At 49.9% G+C, this 19797-nt stretch overlaps 1 protein-coding gene across 1 annotated transcript; it reads left to right on the top strand.

Annotated features, from left to right (window-relative positions):
* Positions 1–2168: 2168 nt before the first annotated feature.
* GSX1 (GS homeobox 1) lies at positions 2169–3023 on the top strand. Its single transcript, XM_090031742.1, has 2 exons — positions 2169–2550; positions 2668–3023. Exons 1-2 carry the CDS (start codon positions 2169–2171, stop codon positions 3021–3023), a joined length of 738 nt encoding a protein of 245 aa, XP_089887868.1.
* The last annotated feature ends 16774 nt before the right edge of the window (positions 3024–19797 follow it).

Genomic DNA, 19797 nt, shown 5'->3' with positions numbered 1-19797 from the left:
CTGCCTGGCCACCTCCCAGCGGGGATTTGCCACTTCCCAGGCTCCGCTCGCAGCTCCAGATCTGCTGGTTTGAAGCATAGCACTCCTTGTAACAAAATCAAATGAATACAAAGTCCGCTGGGAAGATGCACGGAGGCTCCGGGGTTTCTCAAGAAGCCGGGGGACGTGCGTTCACTACCCTGCTCTTTTTCGTGCGTGTCATTTGTACAATGGGAAATACAAATAATCCTGTCTCGAGCAAAACGGGGGACTGTGTCTCAGGACGAGATCCGGCTTCTGCACAAGCTACAGACACAGGATGACATTGTTTCCAGGAGTTTTTCGATTATTCTTTCGTTTGCAAAACGTCCGTTTGTTATTAGACAGGCAGGTTGCAACGCAAGCCCTCCGCCGTGTGTGTGTGTGTGTGTGTCTTGATTTTCCTCCCCCCACCCTTTTTAAATGTAATTGTGTTTGTTTCTTAGTGAGGTTTCCAGCCCCGAAATCAACAATTAAATGGAAAGGATCCAGTAGGAAAATGGATGAGCATAAAGATTTCTTTGCTTCTGGACATGTATTTCCCGCTCCTCTACAAACTCAACGTTAAATACATTTGTAAAACCCCTGTCTTATATCGGGCAGGATTCAGCTCCCAGAACAATTCCGTGTTTGCGTACATACATGGCTAGCTAGAGATCAGATTGTGCCTGTGGAAAAGCCATTTTATTAGGGGGAAAATCGATGCGCCCTCTTTTATATCTGCTAATATTCGTTGTATGGTGAAAATACGCTGCTTGTTAAAAACGGCTCTGAAGCTGCAACAGATTTCAAAGCGTGTTTAACCAGCGAGAGGCATTGAAAGCTGTTTGACTACTTGGCTAGCAGGGGAAAGAACGCGAATAAACTGCGTTGTAGCCTCTTACAATTCAACAGGTTTGAAGAGAGGAGGCATTCCGCCTGTCCGGCGCGGAGCAGCGCCTGGATCCCTGCAGCTATCGAGACGGCCGACATTTATCCGCGCAGACTGTGACAGCCGGGCAGCCTGCGCGGAACGGGAGTGTGCGCGCGCGTGTGCGGAGTATGCGGAATGGGAGTGCGTGCTTGTGCGTGTGTGCGTGCGTGTAGCGTGTAAGGAATGGGAGTGCATACGTGTGTGTGTAGCGTATGCGGAATGTGTGTGTGTGCAAGCCTGCATGTGTACCCACGCTCCGATTATGCTGTCTGCATCTGGAGCAGCGTGGACGTCCATTTCCGTGCACACACGGATACACACACGGTGCTTTCCCTATGTCCATTCCGCTCCGTCAGTGCGCGTTTCTAGACACTCCCGCACCTCTCCGCACACTCTTCGCCTGATCGCTGTATGTGCTGCAGCAGGTCCCTGGCTCGTGCGCGCGCGCGCGCGCACACACACACACACGCACGCACGCACGCACAGTAGTACCGTCCGTCTCCTTTCAACCAGCGCCTGGTACAACGGCAGGGCGACCTACCCAGTCCCATACGCCCTCTGTCTGTCTAGCAAGGCGCACTTGGCATGAGTGCGTGGGTATCTAGAGAGACTCTGTGTGCGTGTGCGTGTGCGTATGTGTGTGTGTGTGCCCACGAGCCAGGGCGCACCCCGCCCTGCCCGCTGGCAGGTGCGAGCACAGGTGGGCGCGGAGCTCCCCGCGCTGCGGGGACAAAGCGGCGGGGCCGGGGCCGGGGCCGGGGCCGGGGCCGGGGCCGGGGCCGGGGCCGGGGCTGGGGCTGGGGCAGCACCGAGCCGGGCCGGGCCCTGGGGAGCGCGAGGCAGGGAGAGAAAGGGAAGGGGCCGGGGCCGAGGGGAAGGAGGAAGGAGGAAGGAGGAAGGCCGCCGGCGGGGAGGGGAGGGAGGGAGCGGCCGCCCGCCCGGCCGGCACGGCGTGGGTGGGGCTGACACGACCCCAGTCCATTCTGCAGTTCATTCCGCGAACAAGGGGAATAATGAGGAAGCGTGCGGCGTGCATGCCAAGGGGCCCGGCACAAAAAGCCTATTGAGAGCCCGGCGTCGCCGTCACATGGCCGGGCCCTATTTAAGGCGGGCAGCCTGGGCGCTTTCAGCACCACTGGCGCTGGCCAGCACCCCGCGGCGCCTGCCTCGCCCGGCCTGGCCCGGCGGCTGCGGCCTCGCCCCCGGCCCCGGCCCCGGCCCCGGCCTCGGCCTCGGCATGCCGCGCTCCTTCCTGGTGGACTCGCTGGTGCTGCGCGAGGCGGGCGACAAGAAGGGGCCGGGCGAGGGCAGCAGCCCGCCGCCGCCGCCGCTCTTCCCCTACGCCGTGCACCCCGCGCACCCGCTGGCCGCGCTGCCCGCCGCGCCCTGCCATGCGCGCAAGGCCGGGCTGCTGTGCGTGTGCCCGCTCTGCGTGGCCGCCTCGCAGCTGCACCCGCCGCCGCCCGCGCTGCCGCTGCTCAAGGCCTCCTTCCCGCCCTTCGGCTCGCAGTACTGCCCCGCGCCGCTCGGCCGCCAGCAGCACCCGGCCCACGCGCCCGCGCTCTACCCGGGCGCCTACCCGCTGCCGGACCCGCGCCAGTTCCACTGCCTCTCCGTGGGTAAGTGCCCCGCGCCGGGCCGGGCCGGCTTCCCGCGTGCCCGCGGCGCCGGGCTGGGGCTGCGACTGGGGCGGGAGGGGCTCGGCGTGCGGGACCTCACCCTGCCTCCCTCCGCAGACAGCCCGGCCAGCCAGCTGCCCAGCAGCAAGCGGATGCGCACGGCCTTCACCAGCACGCAGCTGCTGGAGCTGGAGCGGGAGTTCGCCTCCAACATGTACCTGTCCCGCCTGCGCCGCATCGAGATCGCCACCTACCTGAACCTGTCCGAGAAGCAGGTGAAGATCTGGTTCCAGAACCGCCGCGTCAAGCACAAGAAGGAAGGCAAGAGCGGCGCGCACCGAGGGGGCGGCTCGGGCCACGGCTGCAAATGCGCCTCGCTGGCCAGCACCAAGTGCTCGGAGGAGGACGAGGACTTGCCCATGTCGCCCTCCTCGTCGGGGAAGGACGATCGCGACCTGGCGGTCACCCCTTAGCCGCCCGCCCGCTCGGACAGGACGTTTCCAGCCCCCCCCTCCCGCCCCCGGGGCCGCCTGTGCCCGCTCCCGTTGTCAATAAACGGGGCCCGCGGCTCGTCTCCCGCCTCCCCTCGCTCTGCTGAACTCTGCTTGCCCGCGAGCGGGGCCCCGGCCGCCCGCCTGCGCGAGGCGGGGGAGGAGGAGGCGCCCGGGGCCGGGGCCGGGGCCGGGGCCGGGCTGCTCCCTCCCGCCGGGTGCGTGTGTCCGCGGGGCGCGTTGTCGCCGCGCTGCCCGGCCCGCTCTGTACCTCGAGATATTTATTTATTTATTTATGTCCAACAATAAAACCCGCACCCGGCGCGTTTCTCCCCCAGCCCCAGGAACCGGCCTCCACCGCCTCGTGTCCTCGCGGCTCGTTTTACCAAGGAAAAGCCTTGCCCCTCCCCGCCCCTCGCGCGCGTGGATGCGGGGATGCGCTCCCTGCACACGGGCCGCAGCTGGCCGGGCAGAGGGTGGCTCAGCGGCCCCGCAGCCCCCTGCTTGGAGGCCCCGCGCCCGGGCCGCGGCCACCGGCTGCCTCGCTTTGCTCTTCCCATGCCTCAAGGCGCAGGCAGCTGCGGCCGCGGCAGCGCCCCCGGGGGGGCAGCTCTCGGGGTGGCGGGAGGGCGCTGCCTTCACCTCTTCCCACGGAGCAATCACGGCATCATCCTGGCATCGCTATACTGGGGCGGGGGTGCACCTGGGCTCGGCTTCCGCCCCCGCATCGCGGTCCGCGCCGCACGGGGCGCCGGGAGGTCCCTACTGCGGGCTCGGGGGGCGGGAGAGATCCCGGCGAGGCCCCGCAGCCCCGGCCCCGCAGACCGGGGATGCTGCAGTTTGCCGGTCCCCGGCCGGGGCCCTGCCCGGCATGAAGCCGGAGGCGAGGGAGCCGAGCGAGGCGGCCCACCGCACCGCCGCTCCCCGGGGCCGGCTGCGGGCCCGGGTCCCGCGAGGAAGCGCCGGGATGCGCCCGCTTCGCCGCTCTCCTCCCACCCTGCACGCCCCCGGCGCCACGCGCAGCCCGGGGCCTCGCTCCTCCGCCGCCCCACGCAGCCGCAGGGACCCCGCAGCCGCCCGCGGGCACCCCCGGGCCCCGCGCTGCCGGCCGCTCCTGCCGGGCCGGGCTCCGGGACCGCCCCGGGCCGCGCGGGGCCGCTCCGCGGGACGAATGCAGCGCCTGGCGGGCACCGGCCTGGGCTGCCCCCGCGGCGGAGCGGGCCCCCGATCCACACAAAGCCGGGTCTTGGGAAGATCCCCCCCAAGCGCCCTGTGAGCGGCATCGTGCGCGGCTTGTGCGGGGTTAGCTTCAAACCCTTCCGCTCCTGAAGAACCAGTCGGGGCAAACCGACCTCCCCCCACTGACACCAGGTGAACGGGACCCGCTTTAGGCCAAGCGCTGCCCCTCCGCGTCTCGGGGCCGTGCGGCTGCCCTGCCTCCGCTGCCGAGCCCTGGGCCGCAGCTCGGGGCCGCGCGGGCTCGTGCGGGCGGCGAGCGGGGAGCGGGTTGCTGGGTCCGGCTGCGCGGAGCTGGCCGTCCCAGGCGTTGCCCGGCGAGCCGTGCCTTGCACACTTGCCAGCGAGGTCTGGGGACCCTGAAGCTCTGCAGGAAGTTAAGGACGCGATGAAACAGGCAACAGGCAGAAATTAAACGTAGGAATTAAACTAAGGAATTAGAAATATACTAGGGATATTATAAATAAAAGCGTAAAACAGGCATTAGACCCGCAAAAATACTACTACTACGATAATAACAATACGGTAATAAGGATAAGAACAGTGTGCTTGGTGCTAAACAACGATGGAGGCCTGTCCCTGACCAAAAGATCTCAGAATCAATGAATAAAACCAAAGAGAGCCTACATGACAGTTAGGGTAGGGTGTGTAGTTAAAATGACAGAACTGCTGCTTTGGGCTGAAATCAAGCACTGGGTGCTTTTCTTAAAGCTGTTTGGCATATTCCCTGTCCCTGTCAGCCAGCTGGGGCTGGATCTGCTCAGAGATTGAGGTCTTGCCTACCTGAGCTGCCCTGTAACCCTGTGAAACAAGGGCTCTGGGGGTCACCTGCCATAATTTGGAGCTGAATTGTTTTACTTGCTCTGCGGTTGGTTGCCTAAGTTCTGTTAACTGTGCCAGCATCCTGCATGCTTTTGTCTGTCTACACACCCACACAACTTTTTATGGATTATCTCTGGTGCAGTATAGCTGTGGTTGTCCACTTTATCCGTTTGGCCACCCACATTCCCCTTAGCCTTACAGTTCCACGGCCCACCTACCCCATAACTCATCATCCCAACGCACAGTCCCATAGTGTGGGGACAGGGTTTGGAGGGCACCTGTGTCACGGTGTGCCTAGGCTCTGGGCTTCTTTAATCCATATCTGATAGCACCAGGTGTGAACCACCACTGGTTTGAGCTGATCTCCGGCCCAAAAATCCCACCAATCCTGTGAATTCTTAAATTGGGAGCCAGATTCTTGGAGACATTTAGGACTAAATTCTATGAAGGCCTCAGGTGGCTACAGCAGGATTTAGGTAGACTTCAGGCACCCAAGCTCAAAATCAAGTAAAAAAAAAAATCCCTGGTCAGTGATAGGCTAAACTTGATCAGAGCCTCCCTTGTTAGACAGGAATGTTCCCTGGATATTTGCAGTTCTGCTTCTACACAGGCAAATACCCAGAATGACCCTGGCCTCAGCAGCTAAGAGCCTACCGCCTGCCTAAGTCTCACTGGCCATGTCTACACATTCATTAATGTGCCGTAATTATGGCACATTACATTTAGTACCTGTAATAACAGGTACTAAATGTGTTATAATTGGCACTACTGCACCTTAGTGCAGATGAATGCTTTTTGTGTGATGGTTAATGCCTTTTGGAATAAAGATACTACGCATTAGTACATTAGCACAGGTTTTGCCAGCTGCACTCATGCGGAGTAGAATTAGTCCAATGGGCATTAAGTGCCTCATGTAGACGCACCCACTGGGAACCAGAAACTTCATGGAAAAAAAGCCTTTCCTGCAGACTTGCTTAGAGCCTGGTGGGTAAGACACTGTTATAGGAGAAGGGGCATAGGCTGAGGATAGTACTGAATCCAGATGTCTCACTTCTTGTGTGCTCCAACCAGTAGGCTATTATGTAAATGGTGGGCACTGGCATCACTACCATCAGCCACATTTTAAAAGAAAAGGGTGACCCCTGGTCAGTTTTTATAAAAGCCAGAGTAGGTGCCTCCCTGTAGGATGAGGTTCTAGGCTGTGAGGGGCTGGACCCCTGTTCTGTAGAGCTGCCAAAGAAATCCAAGCTTAGATGAAACTTACGGGGTCCAGAGGGAGTGAAAATATCTATGTAGCTTGGCTTACTGCCTTGAAACACCCAGGTCACACCACTGTGCTAATGATAATCTTCAATAGTTGCAAGAGGGAATACTGAGTGAGACCCAGCTCAGACTGTCCTATAGCCCAGTGCTTAGGACACTGCTAAGAAATGTGAAGCAGAGCCTTTGCTCCAAATCAGACAGAGAAGGGGTTTGAACCTGGGTATCGTATTGCCCAGGCAAGTGTTCTAAGCATTGCTGACCTGTTGAGTGTAATAGAACAGGAGGAGGAACAAGTGAAAGTCTGTCCTTCTTAGCTGCACACCCTCCTAGGAGCACCTCAGAAGGGAACTTGAAGGGTCACAGTCCTGTTTGTGTTTTCTTCTGCAATGAATAGATTAGGGAATGACTGTAGCGCAGGCAGTGAGGTCAATGCCACACTGTCTACACCCCTGCCACGAATAGCAGAGCTAGTGTTTTTAAAAGGTGGGTGCAGTTAGGTCTCGGCCTCCAGAGCTTGCAGAGATCTGGCAGGATCTGGCACTCAGCAGACATGGCTGGTACTCCTGGCTGCTCACCCAGCTTAGGAACAGGGGCTGGCCAGCCTGACTCTGGTGGGATTGGGCCCTCATCTCCTGCAAACAGCATGAATGGACAAGGAATTGAAGTGGGGTTCAACTGCTGTGGCACCCCCTCTGAATCTCCTGCCTGCCAGGAGGGAGAAGAAGCAGTTCTGCGGCCCTTAACAGGATTCCATGCTGCCCTTAAGTTGGAGCATCAGGAGACATGAATAGCCCATGTACAGCAACACAGCTTCCCTCCCTCATGGTCCTCTTGCTAGACAGACTGCAGAAACACCCAAGCTAGTTTTGCTTGCACTGGTTCTGGGGTAGATTTGGGATAGCTATGTTCCAGTGGTACTGTGCTAGGCTCATTAGTTCTGTCTTTTACCTGGGATAACTAGACTGTCCGCAGCACTGTGCTAAGGCAGCTTTGTTTCTTCCCATGCTGTTGATGGCACTTTCAGAGCAGTGTGACATCTCAGCACAACACTGCTTGATGCTGTGGGAACATTCACAGGCCAGCCCACATCCCTCTATCACTGTACTTGCAATCCACCTAGGTCATTTCTAAGGCCCAGACATTGAGAAATACTGCAATATAGTACCTAGCATTACAAGAGGCCTTCTAGCTGCATTGAAATCTGTAAAGAAAAGCAGCTAGTATTATCTGAGAAATAATAATGCATCATAATGAGCCCTCACAAGGATCCAGTATTAATGTTCCCTTTACAAACTGGCCTTTGCCTCCAACCCTGAACACCTGACTGAGCCCTCAGTGCACTTGACTGTCATTATGCCACATCAGCATGCAGAGCTAATCCCTCCTTAGTTGTGCACTTTCCTAATTCAGTGAGAAATCATTACTGTGAATCATTTTCAAAGACTCATGGATTGGTCAAATTAAAATATTTTTGCTCTGGAAAAAGTAATGACCCCTCTGCTAAAGTGAGAATCATTCCATGCTAATTCTCAGCTCTCCGTTGAGTCACTTTGACTGGGCGACTGTTCATTAATAAGTCACCAATTTTGATTTAAACATACAGAGAATATGGCTGAGATTTATAAACCACTTACATGATTTAGATGCCAAATCTCCGTAGATTCTAAGAGGAGATGACCATGCAAATCCCCCAAAAGTCTCTGAAATGTTTTGGCTGATATTTTTATACTCAGAAATAACTGAACTGTTACTGCCCAGGCATTTAAAAATGTACCTCTGGCCAGATTTCAAACTTGGAAATTTTTAACTAAAAAAATGAACAATCCAGAAAATGATGGGTGACTGAGAATTGGGGGGAGGGGGGGAGTTAAAATGGAAATCATTATGGATCCACTCACAGTTTAGTCAAAGTATACAAAAAAGAAAACCATTGCATTGAGGCTTTGCAGTTGTTAGAAAAACCTAAATATTAAATAGCATTATATGAGAAACAGGATATGTGGTTAAAGAGCGTATCACAGTTTATTTAAAAAGCTAATTCCTCACCCTCAAAAGAACCAAAATGTGTTAGAGGGATTTAAACTTGATAATAAGCTTCAGAAATATTACAGTATCATCATTATAGGCATGTTGAAATTATCCCCAAATCAAGTTTTGTTAACCCAGGAATTTCAGAGTTAATTTGACACTTAAAAGCACAATTAAAACATACAAGCAATTTGATTATAGAGCTCTTTGACCTGGAGCAATAACTACCAGGGTCTTAATAAGGTGTTTTACTGTTTAAAGAGATTTTACACACACATTATAATTTAATTTTTTTTAACCTCATTGCATTACTTCAGAGTAGAATTAAGCATGTTTAGGTGCCTTAATATTACATTGGCAGACAAGGTTCTTTGGGTGAATCTGATATCTTTTATTAGACCAACTTAAATAGTTGGAAAACAATCATTAAGCAAGATTTCGGGTTCAAAAACCCTTCGTCAGGCGAAGGAAGTTTCAGCATTTGGTGTGAGCTCTTCCTGGATGGAATGAAAAGTAAAGAAGCCAGGGGCTGGGCTGGTCTGCATGCAAGACAGGTAGTCAGTGAAAATGTAGCTTGAGGAGTCAATGGGTGAGAGACAGGCCGAGGGGGAGAGGAGGGGAAGAGAGAGAAAAGGGGGATGAATAGTGGAGAGATACCTGGGGAGTCGGATGTCAGGCAGGTTATAATGTGTCATAAGTCCAATGTCTAAATTTCGTCCATAATTTTTAGTATCCAGGAGGTGGAGTTCATAGGCTCGTCTCTGGGAAGTGTTTGTAAGTTTCCTTTGAGGATCAGGACTGAGAGATTGGAGAGAGAGTGTTGGTCTAATAAAAGATATCAGATTCAGCCAAAGAACCTAGTCTGCCTATGTCTTTGGACCAACACGGCTACAACCTACACCCCTGTTAACATTACATTTTCATCTTAAAATATTTGGACTTTGTTAGTGTAACTTTAATTCTGAATGTCTTTTGTTCATAATTCCTGCATTTTGGGAAGTGAGAAGCATCCCTGTAATAGTCTGTTATTGTAAATTTACTTACAGACACTGTCAACATTATTTCCATCCTAACATAAGCACACACGTAATAATTAGATAAAAAGAGTAATTAATCACTTCCCACCCAATTCTGTTACCCTCAGGGCATGTGTACATAGCATAGTTCAGCCTAGGCAAAGTTCAGAGTTAACGCAGCTATCCTGCTCCCTACAATCAAGCTAGTTCATTTACAGTCAGCTCTGGAATCGATGCATGGTCTTATAGCGTGGCAGGTAGACAATACATCCCCTCAGGGAGGCCCATGGTCAGTCAAGCTTTGGGAATTTGCTCTTCAAAAAGTTCATTTTACAAACCTGGATAGCTCAGCCAAACAAAACCAGGTTCTCTCAGGATAAGTCTTACTCCTTGGTCTGTCTGCACTCATCTGTTGTCTCCCATCTCAGATTCTAAGCAACTTGGGCCAGGGCTATCTACTGATTCTGGGCTTGTACAGTTCCTGGCACAGTTGGTCCTGTTCCTAGACTGGGTGTTTGTGTGTCATGGCAATACAAGTGATTAATCAAGAGCAGGAGAAGAATGAGAATGAGAGGAGGCAGGTGTGTAACCTTCAGAGCATCTCCATGCTTAATTCCACCGCCTCCCTCTGATGAGCTGTTAAAAAAATCTATTTTAAAAAGAAAATAATAGCAAACATGCAGGTTTTTCTCTGCCTTCATTCCCAGAAGAAACAAAACTTTCTATGTTGAAATGCCACAGGAAAAAAATGATTTAAGGCATGACTAGACCAAGAAAATCTTCAGCTGGAAAAGAAAGTTTGACAAAGTGACTGAGAAAGCCTTAACAATTTTGCTGCTGTTTTCTTTGTCTTTGGTGATTTTAGCATTTGAATAATGCAGACACTTCAAGTTTTCTATATAGATAAAATTAATTGAAATGCTGCCTATAAGTTGTGCTAGGATGAATAAAACTGTAATAAAGCTATAAGTCAAACTCCACTTGCAGTTAGTATTATGTAAATCCAGATGTGTGGATTCACTCCATCCAGATGGAGTGAAAGAACATTTGGACCTTCATATAGACAAGGTAGTTGGTGTGTAATGAACAAGATAAAAGGTACACAGTGAATTGGGACAGTGCAAGAGAATTAGGACACTTAGATGCGAAGACATTGCAGGTGAGCAGTTTTGATTATTTTTCATTCTGGTTTTCCAGAAATGCTTTCCCTTTAAGCCCAAAAGCTTGTCCCTCATCTCTCAAGCTACACAAGTTGGTCCCATTAAAGATCTTGCACAGTCTTTTTTCCTCTAATGATGACTGAATACTGAACAGCAAGGAAAAGTAAATGTTGAAAGTCTGCCTCATTCACTACACCCTGTCCAACAGGACCCTCTCAAAATAATATGGGATCAATTTATTAAATCCTGTATCATAATACAATCTTGTTTTCTCTGTAAAACCAAATCTAAGAAGCCTCTGTAAACCATATCTTAAAGCTGCACAATGAACCACTCAACAAATGCCAGTACTTCTCAGTATTGCCCTTGAAGATAAGTAGATTGCTATTACCCTGATCCAACTCTTAGAGCTGATTAGTGAAAAGCTCACCTCAGTTTCTGGAATACTATTTTCCCAGCTCTGTCACTTCCAAGCAGACTGTATCCCCCTACTCATACATTTGTCCTGGAAGTCCCTTCATTTCAAAACTGACTTTCTCAGGCCTGATCATTCCATCAATCAAGCACACACCTCACCAATCAAAGTCAAAATCATCACATCAAATAAATTAGCAGGACTATATAAATCCCCTGGAATTATGTTAACTGACACCAGCTGATGATCTGAGCCAGTGAGAATGAAAAGGTTGCAGGGGACAGACAATTCATTGGTTATTTATAAATCCCTAGTGTGGTTCTGTCTTGTGGTATACATTCCTTTTTCATGCTATGCTAGTTCCACTTACTGACTATAGGTTGTCTCTCTACACTTTCATGTAATCTCACCTATGGATAGAAGACCCTTTTTCTGTGCAGCTTGTGCCATCTAATGTCTTGTTGATTCTCCGTTTATTTTTACTTCTCATCTGAAAGGGTGCAATGTTGTCTTCCTTGCCTTTGTAGTGCCCCTTAATTTCCTTCTTCCTTTTTTAATGTTTATAATGACAAAATGATGTTTCAATAGAACTAATCACCTGCTTAAAGTTCAAGAAATGCTTTAGGTTTGTCACCATGCAGTGTCCTTAGGTCACTGGTTTCTTTCAACATATCATGCATTATCCAGTTTCTTATCTTATTTTTTTAATTGTGTAAAACCTTTTACATGACAATTGATACGCAACACATTATAACATGGGATGGAGGGTGTTAATGGGGTTATGGGAGTTTTATTTTGTTGGGGGACTTTTTTTGTACTTCACATGTAAAAAAACAACCCCCTTTCTCATTGCTTCCAGAATTCAAATACAGTAGACTTGAAAAAGCATCCTGGATATTGCTATGCAAAGAAGCCTGCCAACAGTATTTAGACTGTACCATGAAGTAGCAAACAAGTTGATTGTTATGGTAACTATAGCAAGATCTAGTACCACAATTAGTCTGCAAATTCCATTTTTATCTGGATGTTTAAGTCTCAATTAATAACTCAGTAGTCCAGGGGGATTCAAGGCTCATTGCCGTATTTATATTTTGGACAGGCAAATCCACCAAAACATGGGTTAATGTAAATGAACATGGGATTCAGTGATCAGTTATACACTGTCAACACCATTTTGATTTCATGCATGCAACTGTTCGAATTGTTCTTAATGCTGTTTTACTCCCTGTTTGCAGAGACCATTCCTTTTTGCATCAGTAAAGCAGATCTCCAGTCTCAAGCAAACCTGGCTTAAATCAGGATCCAACTCCGCCAATTGTTCTTTATTTGAGCCATCGTTTTTTTACAAGGGCAGTCTCAGAGAGGCCAGGGGGACTACTCCTGTGAGCAACATCTATTCATGTGAGTACAGGCTTGCAGGGTGAGGCCCTTGGCTTGCTGGCCAACAGCTGCTACTACATGTTTGATTCATGGCTGATTCCTCCCTGTGTAATGCTTTTGGGCATTCACACCCAAAGCAGACAACAGTCGAGGGTTAGTGCCATTTCTTCAGTTGTTCACTCCAAGTAGCACTAGATGGTGGCATTGGCTGGCTATCCACAGGTATTTGCAAGTGTGTGCATCACCCACCAAATGCCTACAATCCTGAATGCAGAAGTGGACCCTGAGGGGGAAGTGTTGCAGTCACACCCTGCTTCAATTTCTGCCACAGGTGTAGGGAGGAGAGACCTGGCTCCTCATAGGGGCAGTGCTGGGTGAAGCAGATATGACAGGACTGGCATGGCAATAGCAGGCACTCTCCAGCTCAGTGCTGGCTGGACCTGTTGCAGTGATGGTGGCAGTGGCAGGGGTCAGGACATAGGCACAGTGCCCTGGGAAGAGGGGCCTGGGGTTGGGGTGAGGGAATGTTTCATAGTTTCATAGTTTCTAGGGTTGGAAGGGACCTGAGCAGATCATCTAGTCCGACCCCCTGCCATGGCAGGAAAGAATACTGGGGTCAAACGACCCCAGAAAGATGTGCATCTAACCTCCTCTTAAACACCCCCAGGGTAGGAGCCTGCACCACTTCTCTTTGAAGTTGGTTCCAGACCCTAGTCGCCCTGACCATGAAGTAGCGCCTCCTGATATAGTTTCATAATGTGATGCTGTCTACCAGAGATCAGCAGTGGCAGTGATGGTGCAACTTGCTATAGCTTGACCTCCTTATGCTCCAGCTGCTGGGGCCTGGGTGTGTGTGTGGGGGCTGCTGTGGCTGGGTGATGGTTGCACCATTTCCTGTAGTTTGGGCTCCACAGGGACTGGAAGCCTTGTCCAATTCAGCACCTAGGGCTCACATCCTATTTGCCACCCCTGCTATGTTACTGCCTTCACCTGTGGCAGTGACCCTGCTGCTGCCACATTCAGGAGGCATAGGTGACTGGTAGGGGGGCCACAAGGGGCACGTGCCCCCCCTGAGATTGGCTTCTGCTGCCAACTTCTGCAGGTCGTCGCCGCTCACCATGTTGACACTGCCGACACCGCTGGCTTCTGCGGCCAGTTGCTGCTCACCACCCCCACCCTCCTGCTGCTGACACTGCCACTGGCTTCTGTGAGTGGTCACCATTTGCCACAGCACTGCCACTGGCGCTGCTGCCCACAAACTGTGCCCACCCAGTCTCAGGAGGCACCAGTCACCCATGTAAGGAGGGCAGCATAATATTCACCCCCACACCAACCACACCTCTCTCTGCCCTAGGCATGGAAGCCCACAAGATCTAGCTGAGGGAGAAGGGGGGCGGGTCTCGGGGCACGTGGGGCTGGGGACATCTGGGGCCTTGGACATAGGACCTGCCCAACCTCCCACTGTGAGGAGAGAAGGGCCTGTTCCCCACTCCCTCACCCATAACCCCTGCTCCTGTGGGGGTGCCCTGGGAGAAGGAGCTTAGACTCCCTTGGCAGGCTGCCCACCACCCATTATCAGCAAAGGGCAGCCTGGGGTCATTCCTCCCCCACAACCTTTCAAACAGTAGATCTGATCATATCTGAACATGATACACTCAATCACCAGCTCCCCTGTTATACCTTCAGAAAAATCTTGATAGACTGACAATGGAGCACTCCTCTGCTACACGCTCTTAGCAATAGTGTCTAAGTGTGTCAGAGGTCTGAGCCATGCTAACTGAGACTGAACCCAGACCAGAATAGGGAAAATCTTCCCTGAAGTACTGTATCAAGCTGTCTTGTTATGTCAAAGATATGTAATTTCCCACCCCACTCTCAGATCTGTGTGACAAGCGGCAAGTTTCAACAGTTCTCTGAGCATTAAGGGGATAGAGGGACTTATAAGCAGCTCACCTTTCATCTTTGAAGGCCCATATTTACTGCCTTTCCTAGAGGTGGGTTATTCATATCTGCCAACAAGGTTATTAATACAGGCACTGATTTACATCAGAGGCCAACACAATCCTCAGTCCCCAAATTAGAAGGATAATGGTCAAACAAGTCACCCAAGCCCATTCTTCTACCCATCCTCATCAGAGACAAATGAAATTTAAATGCTGGCCAGGGACAGTGGCCTAGATCCGATTATGAATACACAAGAACTTATCTTGTACTTTGAATCCTGAAGGATATCAAAGTACTCTGCAGACTTTGCAAATCCCATAAGAGGGAACACTTCATCCGTTAAGTGAAATGCAGTCTTTTCTAGCATAGAATCTGGGTTTAATCCTATATCACAATACCCTGAGTGCAATTACACTAAGAATGTAGGCAAGTAAAATATAGTTACTAATTCTGGAATTTGTCCAGCAAAATCAGGGCAGCCCTCTCCAATCCAACAATATCAAGGGATTTTAAATGCTAGCTTTTGTCAAGATTTTGTCTTAATACTGCTCCAAAGGAAAACATCTTTAACAGCTAATCCATGATTTGAGCAGAATGAAAAGGAAGGAGGTTTTCTTGTGAATTGTATGATGACTCTCCACCCACACACACCTTTGTTGTCAGCATTTGATAAAATATTCCCTTTCTCTGGGTGCTACATCAGTCCTCCCTCTGATGGTAAAAGGAATGACAGCTGCTTTGATTACTAGTACTTTGTCTAATCTAGGCAAAAGATGCATTTAAAACGTTCTAACCCTTGTCAGAATCCTAGTAAAGACAAGCAGATCTCATTCAAATAAATAAGCTGGTTAAGGCAAACCCTGAACATTTTGACCAGCTTTGTCTTCATTGCAAAAAGGTGTATTTTTACAATGGCACTGGGATCTCAGTGTAACAATTAGACAAGGAACAAATATGATTATACATCAGGGTATCTGAGATAAACCCTCAAGGGAGGGATATAAGGTTAACCTTGACAAAGTCTAAGATCCAACCTGAACCAAACAGCTCCGCCTAGTTAAGGCACACCAGTTTCTGTAGCCAGTGGCACACAAGGGAAAGATGCGATTTGAACTACTTCTGGTTGCCTTTGGCTCCCAACCTGAATGCCTAGGGAACAATTTATATCTGAGGAACTGGGCTTACCCTTCAGCAAGAGTGCAGAGGAGGGCTTTCACTTGTGCCTCTGGAGTCATGGAAAGACACCTTAATTGCCCTGCCACCACATCACAGTACCCTTACTGGGAACACCAAGGTAAAGATGACCTGTTGCTTGTCTCCACTAGGGAGGTGGAGAGAGGTATCTAGAGGTGACCACGTGGCTATAAAGCCCTCGTGTAATGAAGATTCTACCTATATGAGCATTAAGTGGGGCCTTCCAATAAGTCACCACAATCCAGATAACTTGATTAAAATAATGCATCAACTCCCATGTAAACAGAGCCCAAGGGCCAGGCTCCAATGCCCTTGATTCACTCTACATAAATGCACCATGTGATATCCCACCGAGGTCAATGGGATAACACACATGGTAAGGTACTGCTTAATGTGACTGAGGTGGAATCTGATTCTACCACCGTTTACTGCTGCACATTGAACTTTCTTTGAATACGTCCTGTCCATATGCTGAGCCAGCCTAGTCACACTGACCATTAGACTTGATGCAAACTCTTTAGGAAGGACTATGAATCCTGATCCACTAGAGTAATGGAAATGCCCCAGCCCCCAACATGCCTTTACACCAAGTCCTTTGAAGGAATGTCACAAAATCCCATAAGTCCAAAGGGACTGTGTATCTGTAGCTCTGGACAGCTGCATTCAATCCTTTCTCCTGTTGACAAGTATTCTGCAAGCAGACTAGGATTTCCATGAATTTGTTCTTTGTTGGGAATAATCTGCCAAATGTTTTCTGCAACCACATTTCAGGCAGCAGATTGGTTGTCATGTTTTTACCATTAGCATTACTGAAAGTATTAGATGTTCATTGATCAAAATTCAAATTATTTTGACTGGAATTAGAATAGTTGATTCCTGCTTCCTATTGGCCTAGAATACCATCATCCATTGTCTGTGCCATTTAATAACACAGCATTTGACCAAAGTCAGGGGTGGATCTAAGGGAGATGCAGAGGTGCAGTTTTACTCCTCTTTGATTCCTGCTCTATCCAATATTTAATACCAACTGCCTGGCAGTGGCAGCAGCATTTTTAGTCAGGAAGCAGTGGGAGACTCAATTGATATTGTGGCTCATTACAATCTTTCTGATTCCTTCAAAATGCTTCATTCCACAGGTGTTACCAGTCTTATCTCTTTTTGAATGGTCTTGATGTTCCACTGGTCAAGCTGCCATCTGTTTGGCCGTTCTGCTGGCTATTCGCTGCTCCTGGTAATGTAGCTCCTATTTCACAGCCTTGCAGACTGTTTTAAATATTAGCTAAACACATGAGCTCAGGCATGGAAATAACTTTCAGTCCACCATTGGATGTACTGCCAAGATCCTAGATTTTGTTTTATGAATCTGAAAAAAAGATGTACATTTCACTCTAATGACTCCAGGACTAATGAAACAGTATCTTTTGATTATTTTTGCCTAGTTTGTTGTGTGTTTAGACATAACAGCAAATTAATTCACATTCCAATAAAGTTATATTTGTTTTTGGTTCAATTTTGAATGACCTACTATAACCCTAATCCTATACCACATTTAGTAAAGCATCTTTTTTTTTTAAAACTGGACAAAAATGTGTTGTGTTCATAGGCGACAAGTAGGGAGGGGCACTTGCCCTCCGCCCCGATTTCTGTACCAATGGTGGGGCAAGGCACATATCCACCAGACTTCTGTGCTGATGCTGGGGCTTAGGGCTGCAGCCTAGATAGCACCCAGGAGCTGGAAGCAACTGGGGCAACAGTGGCTTGGAGTTGTGCCCCTCTCCCCCCACTGTCAACACTTACACGTCATCTATGGCTATGTTATATGAGAGGATGTATTGCATTATCTGCACCCTGCTTTTCACCTTCCTAGATCCACCCAGGTCTCCTGTTCTGCCCCCAACATGCTGGGGCTCCAAAGAGATAATTCAAATAATGGGCTTGACCTATAGAGTGGCTGTAAGAGCTTACAGGAAAGAGTGGGTCAGTGCAATACCTTTCCAAGTGACCCAATCTTCTCTATAAGAAGAATAGCGTGTCTGAGCACATATATCTATGTACGTAGCAGCAGATTATAGATGGATCAAGTATTTGACATGGATCTTCTCTCAAATCTACAAAACACAGGCACTTTTTAATGACCATCCACAAAGCATGCCAAATTTCCCCATTTATAGGGAAATATGTCTACAGAGCAGAGGTATATGTAACCCAAAGAGAGCTGTAGTTTGGATATCAAAGCAGAACTTAGCCTTAATGTAGATAATCCTGAGTTTGAGCTTGCAGGGGAAATGAAGTCCTTAATGCTTCAGGGTGGCGGAAGGCTGTGAAGGTCAGTAGCAATGGAGAAGTATGGATGGGCAATGAGAAAGCATTATAATAAAGACTGCTTAAGGCAGGCAGGCACCAGAAGACGTGATGCGTAGAGGCTCCATGGGGGTGCATGTGCACCCCCTGAGAGCACTGGTGCCCCCCTCCAAGGGTGAGTGCTCTCAGCTTAGGCAATGGGCAAGGGAGCAGGTGGAACACTGGTGCCCCACGGAGAAGGGTTGTGGGGAACCCCTGTCCCGTGGTCAGCTATCAGCCACAGGGACCGCCCCCGCAACGCTGCCTGTGGATGGTCCCCGCTTGGCCCACCCTCACTGCTGACACCTGTGGGTGGTTGCTGTGCCCCCCAGCCTCAGGAGGTATGGGTCGCCTATGGGCACCAAAATCCCTGAGTTGTATTCCTGGCTTTGCTACTGACTGATCAAGTCTTTTAGAACTCAGTTTTTAAACATGTTTGCCTGATTTTAAGCTGCTAAATGCATTTTTAAATGGATATTTTAAGTATTATTATTATTACTCCTACTACAACCACACTGAGTGCATCTACATGAGATGTTTACTGCAGAGTTGATTAAATAGCTTTGAAGTAAAATCTCACCGTCTACATGTATGGCGCTATTAGGATGGAGTAAACTAATTAACACTGCTATAAGACAGTACTGCCAGACAAGAGTACTATCCAATGGTTCAGTCATTTATTCCTCTTCAATGCATGTGTAGGTGCTGAGGGGGCTGGCTGGGGCATGAGGGTGCAACAGTGTGGGGGTGCCTGCTGGCTAGCCCCACTCTGACGCACTGTCATGCCCCAGGCAGCCCCTCCGCAGCATGTTGAGCTGGGTTAGAGCAGCCCCAGGCTGGCAGGCTGACTGCATCCCCAGCCCTGTTGGGGATGCATGTTACAGGGAAGTGAAGGGGTTGGTAACAGTTGTGTTAACCCCTGCACTGCTGCCACTACTGCTTGCCCTACTTCAACTTGCCCTGCCACCATTGGGCCCAGATCCAGCCCTGCCTCATGGTCTGGATCCAGCCTGGGGATATGATTGAGTTGACACCCCTGGTCTAGTTCAACCCCCTCTGCAAAAGCAGAAGGTCCCATTTTGGATCCATCCCTGAGATGTCCAACTGGCTGCTCTTGAAAATCCCCAGGGAAGGAGATCCACAACTTCTGGGGGAGGCTTGTTCCATTGTCCTCCTAATTTTACAGTTAGGAGTTTTGCCAGAGTTAATAAATCAGTTTTGCTTGTAATTAAACAGTCCCAGTTTGCCAAGGCATTTAAGCACATGTTTAAATCCCATTTATTTCAATTAGGCTTAAACAGGCTAAACTTTAAGCAAATGCTTAATGCCCCCCACCCTTTGCTGTCACAATGGGACTTATACAGAGAGTTAAAGAAGTTAGGCTATACAGAGGTTAAATTGGAAAGTGTGTTTAGCACATGCTAAAGTACTTTGCTAAATTAGGGCCTGGATGAATAGCCAGGTCCACAGCCAGGATCCTGCAATGAATCCATGTCAGTGGGCTTTATCTTGCATATGGACTCTGGCTGGCACAGGCCACCAGGGATCCAGCTACAGGATCACAGCCCTTAAGTGCAGTTGACCCACTTAGCACTGGGGTCAGGTACAAACAGAAGAAGCACTGGTTGGGAGGGAACTGGGTGTTAGTTGTGAGGTAGGTATCCTTCATTTCCTAAAGAAAGTGAACCTGCCCAGCAAGTCCTCAATCAGAGGTTCCAATGGAAAGAGGTGCCTCAGGTGCCGCCAGGGGCAGATGGCAGCATCTGCTAGCAACTTCATGCTGCAGGTGGCCTCCCAAAGCAAGCAAGCAAGCATTCAAGGTGCCCTTCATGTCACCACATTATTTCTAGGCAGGCTGCCTGTATCGCACCTCCAGGCTGGGTAGTGCCAGGATGTCTATGGGGTGGTTACTGGGGACACTAGCAGCTTTTCAGAGCCAGAGGAAAGCAATGGGAGGC

This window comes from Crocodylus siamensis, chromosome 1, assembly GCF_052110815.1.
Source record: "Crocodylus siamensis isolate JL-2025a chromosome 1, ASM5211081v1, whole genome shotgun sequence".
NCBI classification, from domain to species: domain Eukaryota; kingdom Metazoa; phylum Chordata; order Crocodylia; family Crocodylidae; genus Crocodylus; species Crocodylus siamensis.
This window is presented reverse-complemented; position numbering and strand designations above follow the sequence as displayed.

Excerpts from the sequence above, each read along its gene's own strand:
- GSX1 (XM_090031742.1), top strand. The coding sequence starts at position 2,169 with ATGCCGCGCTCCTTCCTGGTGGACTCGCTGGTGCTGCGCGAGGCGGGC. Across the intron at positions 2,551-2,667 it reads GTTCCACTGCCTCTCCGTGG|ACAGCCCGGCCAGCCAGCTG; the intron begins GTAAGTGCCCCG and ends CTCCCTCCGCAG.